At 41.1% G+C, this 19,652-nt stretch overlaps 1 protein-coding gene across 2 annotated transcripts in view; it reads right to left on the reverse strand.

Annotated features, from left to right (window-relative positions):
* The window catches only part of RDX (radixin), a 60,903-nt gene that overhangs the window by 7,422 nt on the left and 33,829 nt on the right, over window positions 1-19,652 (reverse strand). For both annotated transcript variants that reach the window (XM_066618814.1, XM_066618815.1), the window contains 6 exons: window positions 18,134-18,217; window positions 17,568-17,714; window positions 17,161-17,257; window positions 15,603-15,766; window positions 3,853-3,983; window positions 132-292 (listed from right to left, as the gene is read on the reverse strand). In XM_066618814.1, coding sequence (XP_066474911.1) covers window positions 132-292; window positions 3,853-3,983; window positions 15,603-15,766; window positions 17,161-17,257; window positions 17,568-17,714; window positions 18,134-18,217 — 784 coding nt within the window. The remainder of the gene's footprint in view (window positions 1-131; window positions 293-3,852; window positions 3,984-15,602; window positions 15,767-17,160; window positions 17,258-17,567; window positions 17,715-18,133; window positions 18,218-19,652) is intronic.

Consider the following 19,652-nt stretch of genomic DNA (forward strand, 5'->3'; position numbering starts at 1 on the left):
CCACCCACCCCCCCCCCAAGAATATCTTGCAAGACCTGCATGGTTTAGTTGAAAAGGCATGTTGCTTCCTTGTTTTGAGCGAGCTCTCTTATGAAACAATATGTTCCAACATAATCAGCTTAACATCTTACCAGCTGCTCCTGATTCTTCATCTGATCAGCGGCCTGTTTCGCCAGAGCAGCTTTTGCCTCTTCTGCAGCTCTACGTTCCTTTTCCAGGCGCTCCGCTTCCTCTTTTGCTTTCTTTCGTTCTTGATCCAGTTCCAGAGCTCTCCTTGTCTGTTCTTCCAATTCTATACAAAGGTTTATAAATGAATCAAAACTTATCCCCTGAGGAATAGACACCCAAAAGTTTTAAAGTAATTCTGTAATTTTAAAGTAATTCAGGGGGCCAAGGATTAACAAAATAACCTAAAAGATTTTGAAGACTGTATAAAATTAGAGTCCTACACTGCTTTCTAAAAACCAAGAGTAGGTGTAGATACAATAGCTTTCAACCAAAATCATCTAGGACTGTTTGTACCACAGATTAATCAAATTGTTACCCAGTGCTGAGTTTACACTGTAGTGCTTTCTGCACCTTACGTGGTTGGCAGGAAGCTTGCTCATCTGGAATAACACATAGAAGTTTTTTATACATTTTCCAAGATCAGAGAACAATGCTATGCCTCAGATTACAAAAAGACTTGGTCCTTATGTAAATATGTAAACCATTTGTGTCAGGAGGAGTAACAGCAAGCATGTGTGAAAGACAGGATAGGAAGATACCAGCTGATCTAATACAAGGCTACCATGATGGCAAAACAGGATATAAATTCAGACACCCTCTTCCAAGGGCTGCAAACACGTTTCCAATTCTCTGGCACCTGGATCCAATTTGAAGATATCAATCCTGCACACACATTTTTAAAAAGTATTTTAATTCTTAAGCAAAGCTCAAGGATCTGGAATTTACCCCAGCCTTTTCTATGTACACTTTTTTGTATCTGGCCACACTTTAATGGGAGCATGTTTCCTCCTTGAGGTTTAAACTACATAAACTATGTGTTTGTTTGGTTTGAACCACAAGGCTTGCATGTGTCAATGCCAGCCATTTTCAGCCACTGTGCTGTGGTCCACAGGCGTGCCACAGGAATTTGGGGGGAGGTCATTTATTAATAGGGCCAATGGGAGATGTGAGCCCCAACTGGCAGCATGGTGCGCCTTGACAATTGTCAAAAACCTGGTGGTGTACCTTGACCATTTTAGTGCCTTGGCAGTGTGCCATGAGATGAAAAAGGTTGAAAATCACTGGTCAATGCCATTGCTCTTTCTTGGTTGAAAAATACTAGCATTTACCAATTATAATACATCTGATCTAATGGTAAACTATGTGCTTGCCCTCTAAACATGAACTGTCAGATCCTTGTTCATTCGTTACTTCTGACCATTTCGTTATCTGATGGAGCTTATACAGACACCAGAAAATAATATTTTTATTATGGGCAGTGTAGATCATTATCAGTTAAATAAACTTCAATTCAGCAGTGAATTTCAAGTTGACAAACCATTTGTTTCTGTATTTTAAACTGGATAGACACTTTACTCTTCCATCAAAAGAGTTAGAGTAAAAAGGATGTGTCCTCAGAAAAGCCCATCCCTGTGTTTCTGCAAGCAGTGCTTTGCCTGGGGTGCCTTCTGTGAATGCAGGTAATTTTCACTTCTACATAAGAATGATCCAATGGTAACCAAAACAGAGATATCACTACCCAATCCCAGCAGAAGACAACTGGAATGCATGGCTACAACCAAGCAAGAGATGCAGCACCACTTAGAGATGCCACAAGTGGCCTTTGTTTCAGATGCACAGGCAGCTTTACTTGCATTATTTATTTCTTGCTGAGCACTAGCAGTTCTCATATCAAATCATTTTAAAAGTTTCAGTACAGGTTGGGCATCCCTTATCCAGAATTCCACAATATGGAACTTTTATTGAGCGCCAACATGACTTTTTGTTTTACCCTTTTACCTAAAGAAATAGAACCACAAACTGTTTCATGCACAAACCTTGTTTAATGCACAAAATTATGTGAAATATTACATAAAATTACTAGGCTATGTATATAACGTGTATATGAAACACAAATGAATTTGTGTTTAGATTTGGACCCCAACTCCAAGATCAATACGTATACACCAGTATTCCAAAATATGGAAAAATATGAAATCCAGAACACTTCTGGTCCCAAGCACTTTGGATAAGGGATGCTGCACTACCAAGTGTTAGCACTTTTCTCTTCTTTGGAGACATTGGTTATTTTGCCCAATTACGTTTTTATAAATTGTACATTTTAAAAAATACAGCACAAAGAGTTACTGAGAGGTAGCATAAAAATACCATATGAAATCTTGCCAAAAACCAGAAGCCACAAAAAAAGAAGTTCAACAGTGTGAAGTCTTTATTCATAATCGGTTAGGAATGCTCCAGAGGTAAATCCAATTTGACGGTGCTTTTCCTGAACTCGCTAAGGGTGAGAATTACATTACACGTTTTGTTCCTTGTCCAGTATGCTCTCTTCCTTGCCTATCTTCTTTGACATTTCCTCCCTTGTCTGCATTTCCCTTTCCTTTGGAGATGATTTCTCCATACAGATCTCTATTACTATTTTAATTATCTGACCTACATAAATGAGATTAAGAGACTAAGTATTAGGTGACTAGGAGATTAATTACAGTTTTAAAATAAACTTAATAGATCTTTCCGCTATGCAACCCACTGTCATTTAGACAAATCTATTTCTCAGAGTGGCAGCTGCTAGTTCCAAGCTTAAAACAGTAATGAACACTCTATATAGAACACAGTTACTACTATTGATTCCATTGATTTTATTTAAACCAGTGTTTCTCAAACTGCAAGCTGGGGCCCACCAATGGGTTGTGAGCCAATTTTTGGTGGGTCATGAAACTGACAAGGCAGATTAGGTTATGTGCATCAAGGGTTAAACAAGCTGCTACTTGGGGTGGGAAGCACTGCTGCCCAATCACCATTATAGACACACCCTTTGGTACTGCAGTCTTTAGGGCCCATCTCAAAGGGGAATATCAAGGGGAATGCATATCAAGGGGAATGTAACACCAATATTCCCATATCAAGGGGAATGCAATACCACCAGAATGGTCCCAATCCAATGAATGCAGCCTCCAACCAACTCTCAAGGAGGAAGTTCTACACTCTAAGCATTGAGCCCTATGGAAAGCTAAACTGAGTCACACATGCTTTTTAACTCAGGAGTAGGCAACCATGCCTCTGCTCTTATCAAAGGTCAGGTGAGGGGGAATGCAAAGCTACCAAAATGGTCCTAATTCAATGAACGTGGAGCTCAACAAATGCTCCAGAAGGCAGTTTAAGCTGCTGGTAAAAGGAAATTTTTTTTAGGCTATGTGGGCCCCAATAATGTGTCATTTTAAAAAGTGTGTCCTGGTGCTAAAACTTTTGGGAGCCACTGATTTCAATTATTAATTTCTTTAAAACTGAACATTCATAATCACTATTATATATGGTAAATCCACAATGTCACATAAATCCTTTGTACCCAATCACACTCAATATTTATGAAAGAGAACATTACACGTTTGCAGTTAACCACAATAGTATTTAATCTAATAACACCTAAGTCTGAATACTATTGAGTGTAACTGCAAACATGTAGTACTATCTATCCTCTTGCATAAGTATTGCGTGTGATTGGGTACAAAAAATTTATGTAACTAGAAGACAACTTTTTAATATCAAACCAGGCAGCAAAGTAACAGTGTCTTCTAAACAGAAACACCCCCAGTTATCAAGCAAAATAGGCGTGATGCAAGGACTCACCTTTTTGGGCCTTCATTGTCTGTTCTTCAATTTGTCTTAGTCGTTCCATCAATTCTTCTTTTTCACGTTCTATTCTTTCCTTCTCTTTTTCTGCTATTTCCCTTTTCTTTTTTTCATTCTCAAGTTGTGCCCTAAACCGAAGAGATGTGGGAATAAATGTATAGTCGAAGAGCAAATCATATTCGTCTTAAGCTACAGTTCATTAATAAATCCATTTACCCAAACATGCCACCAATATAAGCCACCAGGTAATTTACTGAGGAAAAGGCTCTACTGCAATAATATAAGTTTGCTCTAAAGTGCTATACCAAGTACCTAACAGAACCAAGGTTCAGCTCAGAATTTTGATGAGGGGATACTATTAAACAATATAGTCAACAGCTATAGCTGAATATGAACATAAGGCTTCTAATTTCACCTCACAATCACTCCAAATAGTCAGATACTGCTCATCCCTTGGAAAGAACGTTAGGATAGTATTATAATGCCGTTGTTCAAATCGATGGTAAGGCCACACCTGGAGTATTGTGTCCAGTTCTGGTCGCCGCATCTCAAAAAAGACATAGTGGAAATGGAAAAGGTGCAAAAGAGAGCGACTAAGATGATTACGGGGCTGGGGCATCTTCCTTATGAGGAAAGGCTACGGCGTTTGGGCCTCTTCAGCCTAGAAAAGACACGCCTGAGGGAGGACATGATTGAGACATACAAAATTATGCAGGGGATGGACAGAGTGGATAGGGAGATGCTCTTTACACTCTCACATAATACCAGAACCAGGGGACATCCACTAAAATTGAGTGTTGGGCGGGTTAGGACAGACAAAAGAAAATATTTCTTTACTCAGCGTGTGGTTGGTCTGTGGAACTCCTTGCCACAGGATGTGGTGCTGGCGTCTACCCTAGACGCCTTTAAAAGGGGATTGGACAAGTTTCTGGAGGAAAAATCCATTATGGGGTGATGGAGATTTTAAGGGTTAAGCTAACTTCTCTCAGATAAAACACCCGAAATTAGGAGCCAAAGTAGTGACTAGTTTTTCTGTTAAAACCAGGATAGGAAAAGTCATTATGTCAAGATGACCTGCAGAGAACAAAAACATGTGTGTCATAGCTTTCCCAAAAGGAACATTCCAGGGTCTTATGTAATCAAAGTTGCAGGCCAGAAACTTCTCCATACGTGGCTAACAGACTTCCCAATTAGGGCTGGAACCATGCACCAGTATGCCAAATAAGGAGAGGGAAGTGACACGCAATATCACATGGGTCAGGTGTTTGTGACAGAGTACAAGTAAAGGAGTTTTGGGTGTGGTTCTCAGAGAGAAATCAACGATCCACCATGAGGTAACTTCGAACCTGTATCCATCCTAATCTATTCCTAATCTGTAAATAGCATGTAAATAAACTTTCTATACGCTTGTAAAGGAGTCTGTGTCTGCTTAGCATTTGACCCAGAGACCAAGTCCCAGAAAACTCTCTATCAGTTGGCTGACCCAGATGGGACTCTGGTTGTTCTCTGCTAAGCAGTTAGGAAAAAGAAGAAAGAAAAAAAAAGCAACTTGAATTGGAAAAGACGTGGGATACAGGTTCTGATGGTTTCTCCCCTGATTGCACATGATGTCTACTGGTGTGAGTGGTGCAAGCAGGCAAGTATGTGTTTAAGTGTTGTCTGAGTGTCTGTCTGTCTGGTCGACCAGAGGTTAGAGGTTACTGCAGTGGAGTTGCTGCAGTGGAGTTGCTGCATGAGGGTGTGGACCTTATACAACAAGGTAAGTACAGGGTACAGTAGGAGCAGGTTTCCTAGTCTGGTACCTTAGGTAAACCTTGTTGGGTAAATAAGGGCCCTTGGGGACAATTGTGTGTATCCCCAGTGATTTTATTGTCTGGGTAAGGCAGGTTCCAGTTCTGGGTGGCCAGAACTGCGGGGAAACAGGTAACATATTGTCTGGACCCTTGTGTGTGGTAGACATACCTGTGGGAAAGTTAATAAGCGAACTTTATGGTGCTCACTGTTTTTAGAGACAGAGAAAGAATAGAAAAGCTTCTAAATTTGTAAATATCAAAGTGAAAGCAAGTGATTCAATTAAAGCAGAGGAAAAACTTGCTGCTTTGTTACTCAAGTAGTTTCTGTAATGAAAAGTTTGCTCCTAAAAATAGTCAGTGAATCTGCTTCCTGTCTAAGGCTGTGTTGTTTAAGCCAGAGTGATTTAATAGTTATAACAGAGCTACGTGCTTTTGTGTGCTGGTTTAAAAAGAATATGGGGCAAGGTAAGGATTTAGGAGGAGCGAATACGCGGAAAGTTAAGTTAAAAGGGACAGTGTGCTTATTGTTGATCCAACAATGAGATCTAACAGAAGTTAGTACCTGAAGTGATAAGGCTGTCGTGGCATCTGAAGAGAAGAGAGGTAAGATTGTACTGTAAGCGTGCTTTCAGTGTTGGAAACCTCAGAATGGAAGAAGTCTAAAGTAAGTATGAAATGTTTAATTCTTTTGCATGTGTATTAGAGCTGTAAATTATAAGCATGTGTAATGAGAAATATGCTATTTATAGGTATAGATGTGTATAGACTGAGTAATGTGTTTGGAGTGTTTGAAGTCCATGGACATGTATGAAGGTGTGAGATTTTGACTTTATGCTGCCTGTTTGTTTCATGTTTCTTTGTTTCATGTTGTCTATCACATGTGCCTTATCTCCTATTGTCTAAATAGGTTATATAAACTTCTCTAATTCCTCTGGTTGCAATTAGTGCTTCTAGTTAACTGGTAAAGTCAGCTAAGTTAACGGCAGTGAGTTGTGTTTTTTTTTAACAGTCAGTGGAGTCACTCCGGTTTTCAGCCTGGCCAGGCGAGGGAAATCTGAGTTAATTTCCCTTGTTTATAAATGTATGTTCTCATGTTTTTAGGACTTTAGAAAGTCCTGAGTTTTTTCAGTTTAAATGTTAAAAGAAAAAGTTTTCCTGCTTGTGCTCTTAGCAAAAGTTAAGCTGAAGCTGTCTGTCTGAGGTTGTTCGGCAGTCTCCCAGACTGGTTGCGTAGGCTCCCTGTTGCAGCTATTTTAAACTATGATCTGCTCGGTTCGGGTAAGAATTTTTCCTTTCTGCGCAGTCATGTGTCTAAAAAAAAAAATTGAAAGGATTTTACTTGCAAGTAAAATAATGCTTGAAATGATTTTTTAAAGGCTGCACCACTGTCCTAAGTCTTGTGTGCTTGAAAGGTTATGTATGTGCTATATAGTACATATATAGGGTCAGATGTGCTATACCTAACTGATGGTGAACTGTTCTGCTAGGCAGGTATATTGAATTTTCCCAAGGGAAAGGTTGCCACTTTAATCCAGCTTCCCTTACCACCACCTTCGCTCTCTTGTGTCTAATATTGAATTTTGCAGGTCCTTCTGTTTTTCAGGCACCTCTTCTGTCTCTGTTTTTTCTGGTTTTTTTTGTACTCCTCTGTAGTATATTTGGTCTCATTCCCAGGGTTTTGGGATGCTCAGAGTTGTTGGGTCTGAACCCTAGAGCCCTCAAAGATCCTTGTTCGGTAGTATTGCCACCACCCTGTAAGAACCAGTGTCTCAGTCCAAGGAAACTGAGACCCTCTAGGTTTAACTATAGGCACTTGTAGGCACTGAGCACTTTCTTTACTTAAAGTCTCAGTCCTCAAGTTACTAGTCCACAAAGAGGATTTTGGTAGCTTGCTGAACGGCAAGGCAAAATTCTGAACTTTTGTTCCCAATAGACAATGAACCAACATGGTAAAGGGATTTTTACTTTGTTGAGTACCTGGGTTGCAGGAAGTTGCAAGAGCAGCAGATGATGGGGGTGTCTGAAACCCTTGAGGACAGAGTCTTCCCTCAGTGGGGCTAAAAGCAATTTGCAAAGCTATTCCCTTGGTTTCCCCTTCCCATTGGAGGTCCCATTGCATTCCACTCTGGTAGGTTCCTGACAGTCTACGGAAGTGCCACCTTGTCACCTTCCATGGGTTGTAGGCTCCTTGCAGCTAGGAATGCAAGCCCCTCTGTGTTGCTGGGTTACTTTGGTTCAGGCTTTGCAATGCTACTAAGTCTAAACCATACATATTCATGACACCCTCCTCTGCTAACTGAACCTGAATGAATCTCATAGTTGTTTGCAATGCTGCAGTAAGATCTGCCTTGTCTTTACCCTGGAATGCAGACTGTTGTAGCCCCTGCCTGCCTTGCGAGTGGCTGCATCTCTTCTGGCTTTCCTACAACCGTGATCTTGAGTGGGAAGTGTCAGTGTTGGTTAGCCATGTTGCTAGGTAGGTGATGGCACTGGTTTCCTCTCTTCCTGTGCTGGATGCATCTTTGTACCTAACCTGGTTACTGATGGGATTTAGGGCTTGCAGTGCATGCCAGTGAGTCTGTGTTCTGGGAGAGCCTGATGTGCAATTGCACACCTCTCTGCAGTGAAGTATCCAGTTTGCTGGAAAGAAAAACAAAAACAAATGCTAGTCCCCTAAAGTTGGTTGGCTTGGCTAGCTCAGCTGATGTTCCTCAGTCCCAACCTCTGCCCTGTTATTTCTGTGCCCCAGAACTGTCCCCTTACACTTCAATCCTCAAACCCAGACTTTTCTATAGCATCATTGTCCTGGGCGCAGCAGCAGCAGCCAGAGCTGTGGTAGCGGATTGCTGGCAAGTTCTTGTAGATGGCTTTGCTGTAGGGGATGAGGCAGTAGCCCAGCTAGAGATGGTGAGTCAGGTGGCAGTAGGCAGCCAGTGTGAGGACTAAGAGGCACCAGCAAGGTGAAGCCAGCCACCAGCAGTGCGACTGATGCAACATTGTGCAAGTGGGCTGTGCAGTAGTATGCCTGGGTGTGCAGAAACTTGGAATGACATAAGAATCCAAATCCCAACAGGATCCCTGCAGGGAGCAGGGTGGCCCCAAAGGTGACCCCCACCAAAAGGAGGTTAAGGAGTCCCACCAGTAGATTCTGGACTGGGACCAGCACCGCACACGCCCAGCAGTCCAGAGACCCTCGTAGTTCCAAAGCCCTTTCCTAGCATAGGGAGGAGGTAGCAGCGAGGAGACCTCTGGAACGCCTTTGTGCTCCAGGGACCCTGATGTGACCCTTTCAGAAAGTGTCCAGTCCCATGGCAGCTTTCTTTCTGGCTGCACTCCGAACCTGAGTTCTGTACCCAGTCCCCAAAGACAGTCCTACCTCCTTTCTTATCCCTTAGAAGTTTTATCCCTTGATCTCTAGGCTGTGTCTCTGTTGTGTGTATCCTTGCTGAATCAGCCCCACATCTAGTCTTTGCCAGTTGCTCAGGTGCTGATTTTGGGAAAGGATGAATTAATTTGTGTGCATTTAAACAGGAAAGCTAATGTTGCAAAAATGCAAGGATTAAATAGTTTGTATGTTTAGCTACTATTATAGCAACCTTCAGTCTTGAAAGACTATGGTATCGCACTCTGAAGGGTGGTTCTAGAACAGCGTCTAGTGTGATCAAAAAGCCAAATTGAGAGTGCCGGTCCCTTCCACACTGGGAGCAAGTGTAGTCTGTTCTTGGTCTGTCTCCCTGGCTATGGGTCTTCCTTCTTTGCCTCTTTGCCTCAGGCTGTTGGCAAAGTGTCTCTTCAAATTGGGAGAGGCCATGGTGTGTAGCCTGCCTCCAAGTGGACTGCTCGGAGGCCAGGGTTTCCCATTTGTTCAAGTCCCATTTGTTGAGGTCTGTTCCTAAGGCTTTCAGATCCCTCTTGCAATTTCTATCAGAAGTTACCTTTGTGTTGAAAGTGTACAACAGTATAAATATGAGTTATAACAGTCAGTGTCTGTGTAAGTTAACTAAAGGAAATTTTTTTTGGAGCACATTCAAATTGTGATATAAATTAGGAATGAATAAGCTTGATCAACTTATTCATTCTCAGTAAGAGAATTAAAATAATAATTGGAAAGGTGATGTTCTCTTAAAAAGAATATAAAAAAAGTTCCTTGTTATGCTACGTTATTGTCATCTTAGTTAAAGTTCACATGGTAACCCCCTTCCAGTTCTCCTCTTAGTACCTGGGTGGCCTATTCTATTAGTGTGCCACTGTGCTGTTGTGTTAGTTTATGATGCTGCCATCAGAAGGACGCTTCTGCTGGCAGTATAGAGTTGATTAAGTATTAAATGAAGTAATTAATTTTGTTGTGTTTTGCCATTTGGCATATGTGTGTTTTCGTTTGTATTTTCTTTTATTTCCTACCAGTGTGTCAAATAATAGGTATTATCAGGTATATGCAAAGGAAGGTTGAGGGAAATCTGCAAATGCAGGAACAAAGTGATTTGAGTGGATAATTCTTAAAATAATGGGAAAAAAGAACCTCAATGTTCCAAGGTCAAACAAGCAACAATATACATTCACAAAGTACAAAAGGCATAAGTTTGGGTGAGTTTGTTTTGATCTGTATGTTCTAATTTTGACTATTTCTTATAAGTTCATTTGTATGCTCGCAATAACAGAGACTTGTATGTAAAACAAAGTTCAAATTCTTGCTGTGAATTGATTGCTAACACCTTGCAGCTATGACTTTAGCTAGACCAGGTGTGGGTGGATATTGGGTAGGTGACCGGAAGAAGGGCACTGAGGAGGTGAGTTAGTGACGTGCTTATCTTGTATTGTAACTCACCAGTTTTTACGTAAAAAAAAATTTGTATCTTGAAAATTCATCACTGTGTGTGTGTGCTGGTGGTGGTACAGCCAGCAGAGTTTTTATGATCTAAGTTCTGTGCTGAAGTTCTAGGAAATAAGCCAAAAGTTTCTGGGAAGTTGGCCAAGATTGCTCAGAGAAAAGAAAAAAAAATGTTCCTTCTTGTAAGCGTAAAATAAAGCCTGCAAGGCCATACTGAAAAAAAATAATGAAATTTTCTGTCTGTTGAGACCTTGTTAATTTGTATAGAGCTTATTATTTTCCAGGTAAACCAAGTGCTTGTGTTTGAGGAAATAATCATGAAGCATGAGAGCTATCCATTTGGAATAAACTACTACCTGCAAACAGTAAAAATGAAATGGACTTTGTTTGGAGAGAAGGATTACTAAAACAGTTAATGTCCTATGGAGCATTACTTTGAACTTTTCTAACGGACTATTTTAAAACATGGACTTTTCCAAATGGTTTCTTAATGGACTCTTTCTTAATTGCAAATCTTTAATGATTACAACTGTGTTTGTATTTTGTTGTGATGTGATGTTCTGCGATGTGTTTTCCACTGTTCTAACATTTTCACGTTTCATATGTCATAATTGTTCATTATGTTGATTTGTATTATGTTTGCAATATTGTTGTTTTCTTAGTGATAGATGAATGTGTAAGAGTTAAGCCAGGGGTGCTCAGACTTTTTTGGCTCGAGAGCTACTTGAAAACTCAGCAAGGCCTGGAGATCTACCAGAGTTTTTTTTACAATAATAGCATTTGCCATAACAGAATTAGACGTGTTGGGGGTCAACCTTATGTCTACTCAGAAGTAAGTCCCATTAGAGTCAGTGGGGCTTACTCCTGTGTAAATGTGGACAGAATTGCAACCTCAGAGCCCAACCCTATGGTGTCTCCTCAGAAGTAAGTCCCATGCTAGTCAATGGGGCTTACTCCCGGGTAAGTGAGGTGAGAACCGCAGCCTCAGAGGCAGATCTACTCAGAAGCAAGCCCCATCCGAGTCAACGGGGCTACTCCCAGGTAAGGAGTAGCAGCCAGGACTGCAGCCGCAGCCACCCCTGTGCACCAGGACCGCTCTCCCTGCCCCGCGCCACGCCGCGCCTCCTCCCGAGCAACCCTTACCTGTCCTCTGGTGGCGCTCGCCCTCCCGCCAGCCACAGCCTCGCAGCGCCCGGTACCCGAGGAGAGCGAGATGCAGCTGGGGACTGGGAAGGGAGCAAGGCCGCCCGGGGATGCTGGGCGGGAGGGGGACAGAGGCGGCGGCGAGGGGAGGAGGGGCCCGATGCCCCCTGCCTGGCTTACCAGCCTCAGCAGCAGCGCCGCCTCCTCGGGGGCCCCCCTGCCAGGCTCACGGGGTGCTGCCGCACAGGAGTCTCCTCCTCCCTCGCAGAGCGCTGCCCGCATCCTGGGGGCGAGCGGGACGGAGGCTCCTCAGCCGAAGGCCATCTCTGGGGGGGCCTGTGGGGAGGGCCGGGGCTCCGTCGCTGAGGCGGGCAGGCAGCCCCTCGTCCTCCCCTCCCCGCCCGGCTGCCGCTGCCGCTCGGCTCCGCCGCTCGCCCGCCCGCCCGCTCTCCTCCTCCTGCCTCGCCCACAAGCCCGCATCAGCGGCCGTGTCAGTGGGGCAGGAGGGAGCCGGGCACGCGGAGCTACAGTGGCAGCGCGGGGCTAGGGGGCACTCCAGGGCTCTTTCCTGCCCTTCATTGAAGTTCATTGGCCCGCCATGTTGAAAGGGGCGGGAAAGAGCCCCGGAGCTTCCCGATTGGCCCGGCGCCGCCGAGTGTCCCAGATGCGATGGCAGGCCAATCGGGAAGCTCCTGAGCTCTTTCCCTGCCCCTTTCAACATGGCGGACGGGAGGCTTGGCACGCGATCGACCGGATTTTGCTTCGTGAGCTACCGGTCGATCGCGATCGACGTTTTGAGCACGCCTGAGTTAAGCTGTATGTGGAATGCCTGAAGTATAACCAAATTGTTATTGTTTGATTCTAATCAGTCCAAAGAGCAATGAGAGAAATAAGCTAAGAAGACAAACATGGTTAACCTATTGCACACCTATTGCACCTAGTTGAAGGAGGTGAAGAAATCCAAAGACACTGCAAGTGTGGGTAAATGTAGGTAAAAGGGGAAGCTCTTGAGAAGTGTTTCCCTATTTCCCAGAGAGAAGTGTTTTGCAGGGCATTCCTTATTTGGTTGAGTGTGAGTAACGCCGATGGTTGTCTGATCCTTCATACTTGTGCTACCTTACACAGCAGCTTCCTGTGTTTCACAGCAGTCCACCAAGTGTCTCAGGGAGCATACTAGGTGGCAAGAAACCTCTCTTGAAGTAATTAAGGTCTAACCATAGTAAAACATAAACAGTGTAGACTAAGTTTTAAAAAGTCAACCTACACAAAGGTATGAGTTCTTTTCATAAAGTCCTATAAGGCTTTTTCTAAGGTTAGCAAACACTTATAAAGTATCTCTACATGAGAAAGCATTTTCATATAGCTTTGGTTGTGTACACTATTCACAAATAAAGTGGTCTGTCCTTAGTATTATTTAAAGTTAAAAGAATGAATTTGCAAAGTCTGAAGTATTTCTTTTACAGAATATTACTCTTTAAAAGAGTAGTTATAGTGTGCATTTGAGCATTGTGTCGGCCATAAATTAGGCTAGCTTTTAACTAAGGCACTGATCTAAAGACAACTTATGTCTGAAGAGACTTGGGTTGGCTTAGATAACAAGGCCTTTGGATTGTAAGCAGCCTATGGAATAAGGTGACACGGATGCTTGTTGCATAAGCAAAGTATGAGCAAATTAAGCATGGTGTGATGAATGTGGAAGTACTAATAAATCAAATATGAAATCAATACATATTGATTCACTAAGGATATTGCACTTTATGTAAGGAAACATGTTTTAAACATATATCTCAGTTACTGCTATCAATAGCAGCTTTGCATGTTATAAGGAGACTTCCTAAAAGTTCCTTTGTATCCCTTAAGCTACACCATTGATATAGCAACTCTCTTTCTTGCTATAGTTTCTGTCACTATGACAGGTTCTCTTTCATGGTTAATCTTCCAAGTACCAAGACTGTACCCTTCCAAGTTCCAAAAGCAGGACACTAGAGTTAGTAAGACTTCAATACTAAACTGTTAAGGTGCACTTAGGAAAGTGTAGTTAAAGCTGATTGTTTTAGTTAAATATATACATACAGTTGCATAACATGAAGAAGCAAATGCACCAACATAACAAAGGCCTATCAACGAAGTTCAAACAAACATGTATGTCCCCAAATCAGTAGGATAAGGGTGTGACCAAGATAAACACCGAGATATTTATTTTGGTCAAGAAAAAAACAGGGGATTGATGGAGATTTTAAGGGTTAACCTAACTTCTCTCAGATAAGAAAAACACCCGAAATTAGGAGCCAAAGTAGTGACTAGTTTTTCTGTTAAAACCAGGATAGGAAAAGTCATTATGTCAAGATGACCTGCAGAGAACAAAAACATGTGTGTCATAGCTTTCCCAAAAGGAACATTCCAGGGTCTTATGTAATCAAAGTTGCAGGCCAGAAACTTCTCCATACGTGGCTAACAGACTTCCCAGTTAGGGCTGGAACCATGCACCAGTATGCCAAATAAGGAGAGGGAAGTGACACGCAATATCACATGGGTCAGGTGTTTGTGACAGAGTACAAGTAAAGGAGTTTTGGGTGTGGTTCTCAGAGAGAAATCAACGATCCACCATGAGGTAACTTCGAACCTGTATCCATCCTAATCTATTCCTAATCTGTAAATAGCATGTAAATAAACTTTCTATACGCTTGTAAAGGAGTCTGTGTCTGCTTAGCATTTGACCCAGAGACCAAGTCCCAGAAAACTCTCTCACTTGTATCATAGTACAAGCCATGATGTGTATGCGCAACCTCCTGATTTTAGAAATGGGTTATGTCAGAATGCCAGATGCAAGGGAGGGCACCAGGATGAGGTCTCTTGTTATCTGGTGTGCTCCCTGGGGCATTTGGTGGGCCGCTGTGAGAAGCTGGACTAGATGGGCCTATGGCCTGATCCAGCGGGGCTGTTCTTATGTTCTTATGATACAGGTTTTTACAACAACATTAGACACTTTATAAAAAGAGGTACAACATGGACACCCTGACTTAACGCTATAAAACCCGAGTATTTTGATTCCCCTCTCTTCTCACCTTTGCAGAAGCTATTTGCACACTTAAGGTGGCTCACAGATCTGCATTCACCAACAGTAGTTTCAGTGTTAATATTCAGCTTAACAAGTATAGGATCTTCAGAAGTTGTTATTGGAACATGTGGTTAAACATGTCAATGTAAACACCTATGTTTTTCTCTGAAGCATCAGGATTCCAGCAGAGTCCAATTAAAAGTCAGACTGATCTCATTGTATTCTGCTAGTGGACAAATTCAGTTGTGCCACAAGGTTGTAACAGCAAATGAGCTTCAATAGCCCCTGCTCAGGACCAGGTAACCAAGAATTTTAAAAATCTTTTCCTTCTTCCTATGTAATTTTTAAACCCTATTTATAGAAGTGTTTGAAAGTGGTATTTTCCTTACTCAGAAGTAAGCCCATTGTGTTCTGTAAGACTTAGGATGAAAACCTATCTTACTCACCAGAAACAAACACATCTACCTATTTTCTGCCAGAAATACATGAGCCATGTGTAACACGTATAACTGGATAGCAAATATAAATTTGTTGTACTTACTAAAGATTTTAAAAGAGCTTGTTTTTTTTAAAAAAAAATTCCCTCATTTGAGTGCAAAATAGAGCCTAACACAAAGTTTTCCTCCTTGAGTCTGCCTCAGGTTTGTAAGATCACCCAATCAGTTCCAAATGACAAGATGAATTCACTTAATTTTTTTAATTCTACCTTTCCTCCACATGGAGAGCCCAAGGTGCTTACAGTCAATATTAAATAAAAAGATAGAATGGAAGACAATAGCAAGGCAACAAATCACAGAACAACCAGAACAGCAATATTCAAAGCCAAGCACAGCAAAGAGGTAAGTCAACTAAAAGCCAAAATAAAAATATTTAAGAGGAAAATTCAGAAAGGAAGATTTATATGCATAGATTGTCAATATCTTACCTCTCCAATTGCTTTTGCTGTTTTTCTTCCCTAGCTTGGGCTTTCATCTGCTGAACTTCAATTGTATCTGGCTTTCTTCTCCTCATGTATAGCTCATGGTTTCCCATACACAGGGCCAATATCCTCTTATTAATTCTCAGACGTGGTGCATAAAAAACAAAATCCTAATGAAAAATATATGTTGCTGAAACCCCCGTTTACATTCCAGAAACCTGCAGAGCAGGTTTTGAGAGATCACAGACACTCTAGTTCTCCCTTAAATGGAACTTCATCTTTTAAATCAAGGCTTAATATTCCTTCACTAAGCACACCCTTTAGGAGCAATATTTGTGACTTGCACAGGACAAACAAGTAGCAATTCTGAGACATACTTAGACTTTGAAGAGGCTTTTAATGAAGACCTCTCATGAGCTCACAATAAAGATTAAAGGTATTGATAACTGGAAAAGAATGCAAGAGACAGCTATGAAATTCCCTGGCAGAGGAAGAGCATTCCTAATGAACTACGAAAGCCCCTGACACCAGTTCCAGGCAGGGTTGACTGTTAATGGCTTCTTCAAGCAAGGCTGACCATTTCTGCAGTTTGACCCTACCTCGCAAAAAATAGGAAGTCGGCTGGCTGGGCTCAGAGCCCATGGCTAGTTACTTTTGAATTTTCTAGTTCTCCTCCAACCTCTTACCTTCAGTGGGTTGCAGAGAACCATAAAATTTTTCACAAAGGCAAAGGGGTGTTTAGGAATCTCCTTAAAGGCAACAGTTTATTTGTATTGGAGTGAGCTAGTTAGGAGATTGCAGCAGAAGCCAGCAAGGCTTGCTCAGTTTTGCTATTGCTGGTTTCACCTTTGCAGGCACACTGCACCCAGGAAGGTTTAGCTTGAATGAGCCCATTTTTGAGGAAGCAAAAGGCTTTTGAGAGTGAATTTTGGGAGTGAAAGTGAATTTTGGGACTGACACAGCTAAGCCATTGTTCATGGCTATGAAATACCAACCATAATAGGAAGAATTCCAAAAGGATTTCTGAACCAGGTTACTGTGCAACAAAATGGGAGAATCAAAGGATATGGTATGTGACAATTTGGGAGATACAAAAAAAAAATCACAGCTTCATATGTACAGTGCTGGAAACTAAATCAGCAGTGACTATCCAGAAAAAGCAGTTCTTTAGGTTAGGGTGGAAGGCTCATTCAAAATTCCACCCAATATACTGAATCAAATTCAGTATTGGGAATGAAAGAGAAAGGAATAAATATGGTATTGCTACTGTATATTCAGAATATCATATATAGTTTTGGCCATCCCATCTCAAAAGGGTAGTAGGGAATTAATTATCCTTCCCAATGAAGACTCATTGGTAGCATAAGTAAGTAAAATTAATATCAAACGAGAAACATTAAAATAAAATGCAGAACAAGAAAAGAGTGACATGCCATATGTATTTCAAATGAGTACTTAGACAGGGAGACTCTTCACAGGAAGTTAAGACCAAAGCGCAATTGATAATGAATATGCTCTATGTTGAGAGATCATGATTGAATAAGAATCCAAAAGAAGTACTTACAGGGGCCTTTTTATCAATGGGCTTTATCACAAACTTTTTGTCATTAAATGAAATGTTTCTGATTTCACTCCAAGGAAAACCAATCTTGGGAGTCAACCTTTAAGAGGGAAATAATCTTCAGTAAAAAGTACCAAACTCACAGTGTAAAAATCACAATTAAAGACAACAAATATAGACACCAAGGAAAATGAGGTCACCTGTTCCACCTCTGCCCAAAAAAGGTTGGACCATCCCGCCACCAAATCCCTCTCCACCATCCAGATTCTCTTGAGAGTCCATATGAAGTCTTAACAGGTTTGTATAGGGCCTTATTAGGAAGAATTATCTCTGAACTGTAGTTTGGAAACATTGCAAACATTCTAGTACTACTTATCTTTACATTTCTACTCTAGAAATGTAGTACTTACTTGTCATCATGTTCATAAATATTCAAACCCAAAGCATCAACACCAAGCCACAATTCAGTCCCTTTTTTATTCTTTATTTCAAAATAGTTGACTCCATACATTTCCAAATCTTGTGCAATTTTGAGGTACTCCATCATAGAGTCTTCCCTGATCAATGAAGAGAATATAATTAAAACCAAAAAAATCCAACTCTGTATTTATTACAGAGCAGTAACATTATGGGTCCCATTCAACTGAAATTAGCCTCAGCAAAGGTCCACTGAAATAAATTGATGAAAAAAATGTTTATATGCACTTGACATTCATCAATTGCAGTGAGAATACAGCCCAATTATGTCCATGTTTACTTGAAAGTCCACTTATTTCAATGGTGTTAAAGTGTGACTAACGTTTGTTGAACATGGCCCAATGTCTTTCTGACTTTAAAAACAGCAGTAGTAAAATTAATTATGTATAGGAATGCATGCAATGGCTCTTTACTGTTGGCCTAACATACACATTACTTCAAGGAACACAAGTGGTAAACCAATTTCAAATGAGGACTGCAGATATAGTGGGAAAATTACCTTAACATTCCTTGGTGTTCTTCATGCCAATTCTGTATTCTCTCTTCCCACTGCTCTTTGGTCAATTTATGCTGTTCCAAAACACTGCCAAATAAAAGGATCATCATGAAATAGGTGTTGCAATACTTCTGCACAAAACCTACACCATTAGTTTAAGTCTGGGGTCAGCAAAAAAAAAAAAGCATGCCACAGACCATCTTAACAGCTTTTCAGAGTATATTTAAGCTAGTGGTTCCCAACGCATGGTCTGCAAGGTCTCAGGGGCCAAAAAGATTGCCTTTAATGACATCCAGCATCTCACTGAGTATCTCCCCACTGACCATCATAAAGGGCAGAGAACAGCCACAGCCAGCACTTCTAGCATTTCACCAAGCCAGCACTTCCCACAGACCACCAGAAAGGGCAGTGGATGGACCTCCCGTAGCTAGCACCTCCAGCGTCTCGCTGAGCACTCCCCCACAGACTACCAAATTTAATTGTAATTTTCATGTGCGGGGGGGGGGTTTGCATGTGATCCACAACAATCCCAATTTTTACCTCTGTGGTCCGCTAGCTCCTAAAGGTTGGGAACCACTGATTTAACTTCACTGCATATGGCATCAGACTATGTCCTTAAGTTTGAAGGCATTGATAACATGTGAAAACAATAATAAAATTGGTGTAGCACAAGTCAAGAAAAAGGAGCTTTGTTTTAAAACGCAGTCTTTTAATAAGCAACTATAAGTTGTCAAGATCAGAGCAGGTTGACTTCTGGTTGTCAACTATCATTTGCTTACAGTTTACCTACCCATTCTGAAAATCCCTGTCTTTTATGTCCATTGCTACAAGTTGCTACAAGCTTCTCTATTTATGGATTGCACATTTGCTTTCAGAAATGTAAACACATTTTTAAGCGCAAGAAACATAATACAAGCAGCAAATAAGTGATCATTTTTTAATACAGGAGAGGATCTGTCCTTCTGACAAGTTGATTTTCATTACTTTATACTATCCATAATGTATGCCATCATACACAATCTATGCCAACAGGAAACCTTGCTAGTTTTCCAGATAGAAATTTAATATGTAAAAACCAAACACAAAACTGTTGCTGGGATGAAAGTGAACAGATTTTCAAAATGTTCTATAGCCAATAGAGGGGTTTAGGATATAAAGAGCTTGTTTTGATTTTATTGCCAGTATGCACAATATTTAAAATTGTGAGAATACATGTTTAAAAAGATCACTCTTCATTTATTTAAGTATGGCACTATTTCACTTAAATGTTAAGAAAAAACATGTCTTTACCAATATGACTGTTATCAGAAGCATTTTAACTGAAATTAGAAGTCATATCTTTCTATCTACCTACAAATTTCCTCAAACAATTATCACACAACCATAAACCCACACAAAGATGAAAACAGAATTACAGGTTTACTATTCATTACCAATTACCAAACTAAATTTTATATATAGGTCATCCATCTTCCCTTAACACCATGATTTAGTCTTATCTTGATTTAATCACATCATGCAT

This window comes from Tiliqua scincoides, chromosome 3 (genome assembly GCF_035046505.1).
Source record: "Tiliqua scincoides isolate rTilSci1 chromosome 3, rTilSci1.hap2, whole genome shotgun sequence".
NCBI lineage: Eukaryota > Metazoa > Chordata > Lepidosauria > Squamata > Scincidae > Tiliqua > Tiliqua scincoides.